The 12,235-nt window shown below is 39.8% G+C and overlaps 1 protein-coding gene across 1 annotated transcript in view; it reads right to left on the reverse strand.

The window, feature by feature from the left end:
* Positions 1–12,235, reverse strand: part of Spag1 (Spag1 axonemal dynein assembly factor) — a 213,942-nt gene that overhangs the window by 119,981 nt on the left and 81,726 nt on the right. The window contains exon 4 of the mRNA XM_090385194.1: positions 7,416–7,471. Coding sequence (XP_090241320.1) covers positions 7,416–7,471 — 56 coding nt within the window. The remainder of the gene's footprint in view (positions 1–7,415; positions 7,472–12,235) is intronic.

The raw sequence follows: 12,235 nt of genomic DNA on the forward strand, positions 1-12,235 counted from the left end.
CCACTAAGTGGCAGTGATCACAGTGTGCTAAAGTGGGTTTTACTCAAAGAGGTAACTACCATCAGGGGTAAAGGGAAGGGTTTTTGCTTTCATAAAGATGACTACGGTGGACTGAGACAGTATTTAAATTCTATACGGTGTGACCAACTGATGATGTTACTAACAGCAAATTCAAAATGGGAAGCATTCAAAGAATTAATCTTTGAAGTTACTAGCCTTTTCATACCAATTAAGAAATATTGTTCAAGATTTACAAAATTGGATGTCAGACGAACTAATTAGACAAGTGGCAGAGTAGAAAAATGCATGGGATACATATAAATTAACAGGTGACACAGAAGCCTATGATGGATATAAACTGGTCTGTAACCAAGTCACAAAGGAGGATAGACAGGCAAAGGCAGATTACAAGAAATCTTTGGCAAAGGATGCAAAGAAAAACAGCAAAGAGTTTTTTACTTATGTAGACTCTAGAAGGAAGGGATGAATCAGATTGGTCCACTTGATATCGATGATTCAACTGTTAATCATCTTGCTCAGGTAGCTAACATGAATATTTTGCATCTACATTCATACATGCCAGAGGTGAATTAAACTCTGGCAGTGAGATATATACTCTTGTAATAACTGAGAGTAAAGTGGAGGAGAAATTGTTGAAGATAAACATAAGAAAGGCACCTGGGGCGGATGGAATCTATCCCGTTATATTAAAGGAGGCAGCAAAAGAAGTAAGCAAACCCTTAGCCATAATTATGAGAGCTTCCTTGGATTCAGGGGAGGTACCATGAACTGGAGTTGTGCAAATGTGACCCCAATCCACAAAGGAGGTTCAAAGGAAGACACAGGTAATTACAGACCTGTTAGCTTAACTTCTGTTTCAGGGAAATGAATGGAGGCACTGGTTGAAGAAGCACTGCAGGATCATCGACACAAGACTTCAGTTATAGCTCGTACACAGCATGGGTTTGTTAAGTGAAAGTCTTGTCTGACCAATTTGATTGGATACTATGATGTAGCCACAAAGGAACTGGATGCAAATAATAATTTTGATATATTGGATCTTAGAAAGGCTTTTGATACTGTTGCACATGGAAGACTGATACACAAACTGGAGCAGTGTGCATTGGAGGTAAATTGCTGTTATTTGATAAAGGGGTGGTTGAGTGGTAGAAGACAGAGAGTGGTAATCAATGGATACCGCTCTTTGTGGTCTAATGTTATTAGTGGAGTCCCCCAGGGGTCAGTTGTTTGTTTGTTATTTGGTTTTTAGGAGCATTAGCAACTACGGCCATATTGCACCGGGGCTATGTGGTGGTCATTCCCTGACCTTTCCGCATCCTCCTTATTTGGTGGTCACGGGGTCAAATCCTACTCTAATCAAGAAGCGTGTGCTACACACTGCTGCTCCTGCCCACCTGGCTACGGAGGCACCTCCAGGGTTCAGTGTTGGGTCCATTGTTGTTTTCTGAATTCATCAATGATATTGATGATTGTATATCAAGCTTAATGTCCAAGTTTGTAGATGATATGAAGGTTGGCAGGGTTGTTAATGACAGTAATGACAGTACGCTGCTTTAACAGGATCTAGAAAAGTTGCGCACGTGGGCTGAGAGGTGGCAACTGAAGTTTAACATTGACAAATGTAAAATACTGCATATCGGAAGCAGTAACCCCAGAGTAAAGTATCAACTGTGGATTTCTACACTGACAGTAGTAGAGTGAAGAGGACTTGGGGGTAATTGTTCAGGCAGATATGAAGTTTCTGAGCAGTGCAGATGGTCTTCAAGAGTAGCTCATGGTCTCTTGTCAATGATATACAGCAATTTTTCTAGCAGGGATAAGGAGGTGATTATCCCCTTGCATAAGGCAATGGTCAGGCCACACCTTGTATGCAGGTCTGGAGGCCTCATTTTAAGAAGGATGTAGAGCTGTTGTAATGAGTACAGAGAAGGGCAACAAGATTAGTGAATGGAACAAACGGTTGCTCTTACGAAGAAAGGCTTAAGTTTTGCAAATTACCATGTCCGGAGACAAGGATCTGCGAGGTGATCTGATTTAGGTGTATAAAGCCTTGAAATACTTGGAGCATGCTCAATGCTGATGGGATTCTTCCTCTTGCTCAGAATACTCCCTTGAGAGGGCATAAATTCAAATTGAGGAAAGACCATTGTGGGATAGATGTGCGGAAGTTTGGCTTTAGCCAGTGGGTGGTTGATTGCTGGAACAAACTTCCATCTGTTGTTGTAGAAGTTGATAGCTTAAACAGATTCAAGGCAGAACTAGACAAACATTTGGAGCGAGTGGATAGGTGAAATGAGAAGAGTGTGTGTGTGTGTGTGTGTGTGTGTGTGTGTGTGTGTGTGTGTGTGTGTGTGTGTGTGTGTGTGTGTGTGTGTGTGTGTGTGTGTGTGTTTTTGTGGCTGATGCCATACAAGCTTGCTTTCTTGCATCATGTGCCCTTGCTAATGCTAAAGTCAAAAGTTAATCCACAAGGCTATTATCATGAAATCTGTCCTATCATATCTGGGCAGAATTGCCAACAGAAAAACATTCTGTCCTATTTACAAATATTTTTCAACCTGTATTTCATAACCAATTTGTCAGTTTGCTTAAGTTTTAAATTATTATTCCCACATGTAATCCCATGCTGCCACTAGAGCCATTATGCACGATAAACCATTTATTAAATTGTCCATTTTACACTGATTCAGTTCAATTTCCAATTACATAGCTGAATATTTTTTTCATGTATACAGTTATTTTATATTTAAAAGATTACGAGATTACCTCAATCTTCTGTATAGAATGCTTCCAGTCAATGCTCTCCAAATGTAAACAAATAAAATAAACAGATAAAATGATTTTAATGAATTCTGTCACCCATAGAGACATGATGATCCGACACACAACGGAATTGAAAGCCAACAGCCTAACCTGACCTCGAAACACCTCAAACCAACTCAGGAAAACCATGGATGTGAGAAGACATTATGTCAGGATAATTAAAATAATTAAAGAAGGAATACCTTTTTACAAGATTAAATAATTCAAATCACAATTATAAAATTTGGATAAACACATTGGACATACAAATTAAACAAAATTTACTGTATTGCAGTTCTTTTAAATGCATTTCTGTAGGTATTCATTTGAATTGATTAGGGAGAACAGGCTTCCATTCACAAAGGGACTGAATCAAAATGAAAAAAAACAAAAAAAAAAAAAAAAACTGATTAATTTTCTCTAGATCAAAGCAGTGACTCTGATACTCTACCAAATAAAAAAGCTGAGTGCATCACTGCTCCAATTTTATCTAAACCCATTAGAATATATTCAGCAACCAGCCACAGTCAATTTAACTTCAAAGTTATCAAACAAATTTTTCTTTTTCATCATTCATTCCACTGTTTGCAATGAATTCATTTCCACTGTTTGGAACAGCTTATTTGAAGTTACAACCTATAGAAATTTGTGTTCAAATTTAATAAATCCTTTGAATTTCTATATATGGTAATATGTAGGGCTATAGGGAGAGAAAGGAGAAAAATCCAACATTAATAAACCTCTGCTATCTCGTCTTAGCCCTTAACTGATAAGTTAGTAAATAGAGTGGGCCAGTAAATCAGAGAGTCTTATAATGGGAGATTTTAATTCCCAGATATTGACTGGAATTTGGGGGCTGGTTACTCACACACTAGCAGGGCTTTTGTGGATTTATTGGATGATTGTTTTCTACATCGGCATGTTCGGGAGGCAACTCTTGATTTGATTATCAGCAGTGATTCTTCATGCATTAAGAATCTGCAGATAAATGAACCACTAGGTGGCAGTGATCACAGTGTGCTGAAGTGGGATTTACTCAAAGAGGTAACTACCATTAGGGGTAAAGGGAAGGGTTATTGCTTCCGTAAAGGCGACTACGATGGACTGAGACAGTATTTAAATTCTATACAGTGGGACCAACTGATGATGTTACCAACAGCAAATTCAAAATGGGAAGCATTCAAAGAACTTATCTTGGAAGCTACTAGGCTTTACATACCAACTAAGAAATATTGTTCAAGGTTTAGGCCAAAATGGATGTCAGATGAACTAAGGAGGCATATGGCAGAGAAGAAAAATGCATGGGATACATACAAATTAACACATGACACAGAAGCCTATGATAGATACAAGTTGATATGCAACCAAGTTACAAAGGAGGTTAGGCAGGTGAAGGCAGATTACGAGAAATCCTTGGCAAGGGATGCAAAGAAAAACAGCAAAGAGTTCTTTACTTATGTAAACTCTAGAAGGAAGGGGATGAATCAGATTGGTCCACTTCATATTGATGGGTCAACTGTTGATGATCCTGCTCAGGTAGCTAACAAACTGAATGAATATTTTGCATCGACATTCACACATGAGGAGTTATTCAGCAAGAGGAATGCCAGAGGTGTATTCAACTCTAGCAGTAAGCTACAGAATCTTGAAATAACTGGGAGTAAAGTGGAGGAGAAACTGTTGAAGATAAACACAAGAAAGGCATCCGGGGTGGATGGGATCTATCCAGTTATATTAAAGGAGGCAGCAAAGGAAGTAAGCAAACCCGTAGCCATAATTATGAGAGCTTCCTTGGACTCAGGGGAGGTACTCATAGACTGGAAATGTGCAAATGTGACCCCAATTCACAAAGGAGGATCAAAGGCTGACACAAGTAATTATAGACCTGTGAGCTTAACTTCTGTTCCAGGAAAATTAATGGAGGCACCGGTTAAAGAAGCACTGCAGGATCATTTAGACAAGACTTCAGTTATAGCTCAGACACAGCATGGTTTTGTTAAGGGGAAGTCTTGCCTGACCAACTTGATTGAATACTATGATGCAGTCACAAAAGAACTGGATACAGGGAATAACTTTGATATTATATACTTGGATCTTAGAAAGGCTTTTGATACTGTTGCACATGGAAGACTGCTACACAAATTGGAGCAGTGTGACATTGGAGGCAAATTGCTGCTATGGATAAAGGGGTGGTTGAGGGGGAGAAGACAGAGAGTGGTAATCAATGGACACTGCTCATCGTGGACTAATGTTATTAGTGGAGTCCCTCAGGGCTCAGTGTTGGGTCCATTATTGTTTTCTGTATTTATAAATGATATTGATGATGGTATATCAAGCTTAATGTCTAAGTTTGCAGACGATACAAAGGTTGGCAGGGTTGTTAAGGACACTACTGACGCTATGCTGCTGCAACAGGATCTGGAAAGGTTGAGCAGATGGGCTGAGAGGTGGCAAATGAAGTTTAACATTGACAAATGTAAAGTACTACACATGGGAAACAGCAACCCCAGAGCAACGTATCACCTCTGTGGTACTACACTGACAGTGGTAGAGAATGAAAGGGACTTGGGGGTGGTTGTGCAGGCAGATATGAAGTTCTCTGAGCAGTGCAGACGGGCTGCAAGAGTAGCTCATGGAGTATTGTCAATGATATACAGGAATTTTTCCAGCAGGGATAAGGAGGTGATTATTCCATTGTATAAGGCAGTGGTCAGGCCACACCTAGAGTACTGTATACAGGTCTGGAGGCCTCATTTCAAGAAGGATGTAGAGCTGCTGGAACGAATACAGAGAAGGGCAATAACGAAGCAATAACCCTTCCCTTTACCTCTAATGGTAGTTACCTCTTTGAGTAAATCCCACTTCAGCACACTGTGATCACTGCCACCTAGTGGTTCATTTATCTGCAGATTCTTAATGTATGAAGAATCACTGCTGATAATCAAATCAAGAGTATTACTCCCTCTAGTTGCCTCCCGAACATGCTGATGTAGAAAACAATCATCCAATAAATCCACAAAAGCCCTGCTAGTGTGTGAGTAACCAGCCCCCAAATTCCAGTCAATATCTGGGAAATTAAAATCTCCCATTATAAGACTCTCTGATTTACTGGCCCACTCTATTTCCCTGTACAGTTCCTTATTATACTCATCAGAGTCATTAGGCCTATAGCACACACCTACTCTCAATTTTGATCTCCCAATGCTTATGTCACACCAAACTGACTCAACACTGCCCTGTCCAGCGATGTCGACTGGCTTCACTTCCTTGGTTTTTATGTGTTTCTTAACTAATAGCATAACCCCTCCCCCCTTCCTATCCTGTCTATCCTTTCTGTAGACGTTGTACTCCCCAAATTGCATTTCTGCATCCCTTATATCTGTGTGACACCACGTCTCTGATATCCCAACAATATCTGCCTTTGATGTTTTGAGCAATACCTCAAATTCATCAAATTTATTTACTAAACTCCTAGCATTGGTGTACACGCAAGTATACCTGCACCTGTTTCTATTCTTAGCTACCCTAACACAACCCATGTGTTTACTTGTACCGCAATGGCTCCCAGCAGTCTCTGAAATACCATGCATCTTGTTTTTCAGGCTTCTGCTCATTCTAATAGAAGCAGTGCAAGAATCTCTTTCACCTCTGCCAGTGGCTACTGTCAATCTATTGGTCTTTGTCTCCCCCCAAGCTAGCAGTTTTCCGACCCACCTAACACTGCCTCGATAGCATCAGCAAATATTCTTGCACCCTTTCTATTTAAGTGTATCCCATCCCTGTAGAAGCAATCTCTCCTGTTAACAAGTACAGTCCAGGCTGAAAAAAATTCTACCCCTTGAGCCTTGCACAATCTTTCCAGGGCCAAATTGATTGACAAGGCTCTCATCATATACTCCCTCCTATCGTGTCTGGGCAGAATTGCAGACACTTTCAAATTCAACCCTAATTCTCGGCTTTTGTTCAACAGTGACCTGTACTTGTTAAGTAATTCTGCCGGTCTCCTACTCTTAATATCGTTAGTGCCAACGTGTACAACTATATCACCTTTTGTGCCCTTTGTGTCTGGAGACTAGGCACCAGCGAGGTGATCTGATAGTGGTGTATAAAGCCTTGAATGGTTTAAGCATGCTCAATGCTGATGGGATTCTTCCTCTAGCTCAGAAAAATCACCTGAGAGGGCATAAATTCAAATTGAGGAAAGACAGATGTAGGATAGACGTGCGGAAATTTGCCTTTAGCCAGCGGGTGGTTGGTTGGTGGAACAGACTTCCATCCTTGTGGTGGAGGTTGATAGCCTAAATAAGTTTAAGGCTCAGCTGGACAGGTATTTTGAACGAACAGAGGGGTGAAGTGGAAGTGGGTTTTTTTTTTTTTTTTTTTTGGCTGATGCTGCATAAGCTTGCTTTCTTGCATCAAATGCCTCTGCTAATGCTAATGCTAAGTTATAATATTTTAGCATATTATAGGTTCACTATTAAATGCAATTCAAAGAAAACAAAAGCAATTTTTTTTGCTTAGGATTAACAAAGTTTCTTTAAAATAAATTTTCATATATGGAATTTTATTTTTAAATATTTAATTCAGCTTACTTTTTAATATCTGCTTGGGGCTCATTCGAATAATTTTCCTCCAACTTCTCTGAATCCTATTTTATATTTTGAAAGGGAAACAATTAAAAAACATTATCAATAAGTATCCTAACCAAAATACTAAATTTACAAGAATACCATTGGATGATGTACAATCATCCAATTCAGTAATACATTTTTATAACTTCTCTTATATTCTCTAATTTCTCCCATAAATGTAATTATCCTATTTATTTTTATATCCCTTTATCATCATCAGTATGACTAAGGGTATATTGTATTCCCCTTTTACTAACCTCTCAATACTTATTCGCTATCTTCACATATATAAATATACACATATATATTTACATAATTCCATTTTCACTCTCTCTTAGTACATATAAACTCCAAAATAGGGCATATAGCCTTCTTGGGCCCACAGATCTCTCAGTGGTTTATAAACAAATTGATTTCTCCACTCAGAGCACTTACTTTCTTTATTAATGACAATAACATCTAATTCATAACTCCACATACTTTTATGTCACAGAGACATAATTCTCTCTCTCCCTCTTTCTCTCTCTAACCTGTTTCTTTTCTTTAATAACACACAGCTCTACTACCAGTCCTATTTATTGCCTATCAGTTTAACATAATCAAAATTCCAGAGGACTTACTTTTTCTTTTCTTCCTTACTCTCTCTTCCCACTGCCTCGATAGAGTTCCTGCCTCCTGGACTCCTTCAAATGGCTGTCTTCCTTACAGGTCTCTGCATAACACTCGCTTGGTTTTCATCTTCATAATGCAGCAATCAAAAAGGGCTCAACACTATGTGTAGCTTCTACTTATTGCATGTAGATGATTCCTGAAGCTTTCTCGTTGTCCCACACTCCTTCATGCATTCCTTTACCATCCAAGACTTTCTACAGCCTCCCACTAAATACATTTCACTTCGCACACTCCTTTACCAAAGCTACCATACTTTCACATAACTTTTTATCTTCTCCCCCTTTCCATACCTTCTACTCTCCAACCCTCGGAACTGGACCAGGACTTTCTTCCAACCACACTCAAAATCTCTCTCCCTCTTTTTCCCCTCACATTTCTCTTTTTGTTCCTCTCTCTCCCTCCTTTCCTTGTCATCATCGTCAATTTCTCATTCTGAATGTCTACTCTAATTCACTCCATTCTCTCTTCTTTGTTTTGGAAACTTTCTGTATGGACAAGCCATCCTTCCGCAGAAGTACACATGTTGTTTTTGGAGCTGCCTCCATTGGCTACTTTACTTAATGGCTACTTTCTATTAATTCCTTAATTCTTTTTTTTTGTATGCTCTTCACCAGACATACTTGCCCTTCAGTTTTCAACTGTGTTGCAGGGTCGGTCACTTTATACCCACCAAAACTTAAGGCGTCTGTCATTACCAGAGTCATGGCTCCTTTTTCTCCTCTGAAGTACAGACCATTTCTGGCAGGGTGTTTTCTCTCTCTCTGAGGTCAATTCTTAACTCTTATTCTTTTATCTTTACCATACCACAATTTATCCAATCAACCACTTACTGGCTTTATGGAGCAATTCGAGGACGGTGCTTTTTTTCCTTCCCAACTTATCATTATGGCCATTACCTGTGTGCCACGTCCTTATTTACAAGTAAACATAACAGTCTCCAACTGACACATTCGATTGTTCTGTGGCGCCTCCATGGCCAGGTGGGCAGGAGCAGCAGTGTGTAGCACATTCTTCTTGATTAGACCGGGGTTCGAGCCTGTGACCACCAAATACGGAGGATGTGGAAAGGTCAGGGAATGACCACCACATATCCCCGGAGCAATATGGCCTTAGTTGCTAATGCTCCTAAAAATCAAATAACAAAAACAATAACAATTGTTCTGTTCTAGTCCAAACAGCCCCTCACTGACAACGCTAATCCCCGCTCTACCTCAAACAAACCTTGTGGAAACATCAGATAAACCAGCCATTAGCCTAACCCTATCTGTTTAAAAATAATTAATTCCAAAGACAGAAATTTATTATTTTTCTAGAGTTGTAAGATTGGGATCTTACAGCTTCAGTTTTGAAGACTGCAGCATTTGGAGCCTAAGCACCTGCGAGAAGATCTGATTGAGGTGTTTAAGTGAGGTGCTTACTCAGTCCTTGAATGTATTGAGTAAACTCAATGCTGATAGAATCTTTTCTCTTGCTCAGACCATACACGAGGTGGGAGAATAAATTCAAATTGAGGAACAATGGTTGCAGGTCGGATTGTCCAAACAATCAATCCTCTGGTAGTTGAATAAATTTGAACCAACCAACCAAATCCAAGTTTGCAGACAATACGAAGGTTGGCAGGGTTGTTAATGACACTAATGATAGTACGCTGCTGCAACAGGATCTAGAAAAGTTGAGCAGATGGGCTGAGAGGTGGAAAATGAAGTTTAACATTGACAAATGTAAAGTACTCATATGGGAAGCAGTTATACAGCTGTTGCTGTATAAGTATGCTTTTCTTGCATCATGGTGTTGGAGGAACAATTGTTCCCCAACAACAAGGTCTGATGATGGGTGTTGGTAAGATACCTGCAATATCACCTTAATGTTTAGTAGTTTAGGCAAATAACTTAATAAACTATATTATTAATTTCACATGTTATAAAAGTGGTATTAAATATAGTAATAATCTTAATGAAAAAGCAATATCATTAAAAGTGCTAAAGATTACAAAACAAACATGAAACAGAGTGTTCCTTCGTCAGGTTGAAAGGATGTTATAGGATGCACCAATTTAAATAGAAGGGCAGGTAGTATTATTATGAATATTAATATTAGGAGTGACAAATGCTGAAAAGAAGCAAGCCTATATAGCATAAACCAAAAATAAATAAATAAAAAATAAAAAAAAAAAGGTCTATTCACCTTATTTGTCCATCCCTTCTAAAAATTTATCTAATTCTTCCATAAATTTATTCAAACTGCATATTTCCACAATGACAGATGGCAGTGTGTTCAAACAGTTAATCACTTTCAAGGTGAAAGCAAATTTTCTCATGTCTATCCTACAACTAACCTTTTTCAATTTAAATTTATATTATTATTATTATTATTATTATTATTATTGCTTTTATATTATTTCTCTCTGATTGGGGGATTCCACTCCATGATGGGTAATGCTACCAACTACACAGGGTGGTTGTAATGTCTTGTGTTACTGTTGGTTGAGGAACTTTCTGACTATCCTACAGGTGTTCAGGATTACAACTTTCTGGAGTTCCTTGTAGATGTTCTCTGGGAGACCTATTGCTGCTAGGCTGCTATGTAGGGTCTTTGGCACCATACCGGTGGTTGAAACGATGATCGGGATGGTCGTTACTTCTTGCATATGCCACATCTCCTTGACCTCATGTCTCAGGTTCGTGTACTTCCTAATTTTTTCCTCGTGCGGTTTCTGGACATTGCTAGTGTTGGGAACCGCTATGTCAATCAGGTAGGTAGCCTTTTCCATCTTGTCCACAAGGGTTATATCCAGTCTGTGGTGTGGGATGGTCTTATCCATTATTATGGTGCAGTCCCAGTACAGCTTGTTGGGGTCTCTAGTACTGCCTGGGGTTCATACTTATAGTATGGGACACTTTCTTTGGTCAAGTGGTATTTCCTCGCTAGCTTCTGATGTATTATCCTGGCTGTGTAGTGTCTATGATCGTACTCAGTCTGGGTGATCACCTTGCACCTCGCAGTGATGTGTTAGATCGTTTCTGAGGCCAGGTGGCATCGTTGACATGTGTCATCTGACATTCTGGGCTCCTCTGCAAGGTATTTTCTATAGTTTCTGGTGTTGATTACTTGGTCTTGGATGGCCAGCATGAATCCTTTAGTCTCGGAAAAGCGTCCCGCTTGTGAGCCATGCATTGGAAACAATGTTATTGATGTGATCTTGATGGAGGCCATTGTACTGTCTGCCCTGGAGTGTCTTCTTTGCCCATCTTTCTAGTTTCGTTTCTTGTGCTATCTGGGCAGGAGGGAGCTCCTTGCTTAGGTTGATTGGGGTATACCACTTATCTATCTTCCTTATGGCCTGGTGGTGTGGTGTAGTGTTATTCTCAAAGTAATCCTTCAGGTTAACTATTGCTGTATATTCTGTTGCTCTATCAGGTCTATCAGGCCCCTCATTCCTTCTTTCCGAGCTATTGTTAGTCTCTCCACTGCTAACTTCGGGTGCTGTTGGTGGCTCTTGGTCATCATTGTCCTTGTCTTTCGCATGATATCCTCAAGCTCAGTGTTAGTCCAATCTAGGACCTCAAAGGAGTATGTTAGTACTGGAGCTGCAGAGGTGTTTATGGGTTTAACTGTGTTCCCTCTGTTCAATTTTGCTTTCAGTAGGCTTCTGAGTCTCTGTTGAAATTTTTGGTCAGGCACTTCTTGATTTCCTTGTGCTCAAACTGCTCAGCCTGCATCATCCCTAAGCATTTGTTGTGTGTGTGTGTGTTGTTTGGTTTTTAGGAGCATTAGCAACTAAGGCCATATTGCTCCGGGATATGCGGTGGTCATTCCCTGACCTTTCCGAATCCTCCATATTTGGTGGTGACGGGCTCGAACCCCGGTCTAATCAAGAAGTGTGTGCTATGCACTGCTGCTCCTTCCCACCTGGCTACGGAGTCGCCCTAAGCATTTGTAGGTCTCTCCTTCTGTCATAGCTTTGATCTCTTTACAAGTCAGCAGCTGGTAGTTTTGGTTGACTAATTTTTCCCTAGTGCAGCGTGTGGGTCTTGCATTTGTCTAGACCAAATTCCACCCTGATGTCCTTGCTGAATTCTTCAGTGATCTGGAGTAGTTGCTTCTCAGTT

This window comes from Mastigoproctus giganteus, chromosome 11, assembly GCF_048544385.1.
Source record: "Mastigoproctus giganteus isolate SK-2022 chromosome 11, ASM4854438v1, whole genome shotgun sequence".
NCBI lineage: Eukaryota > Metazoa > Arthropoda > Arachnida > Uropygi > Thelyphonidae > Mastigoproctus > Mastigoproctus giganteus.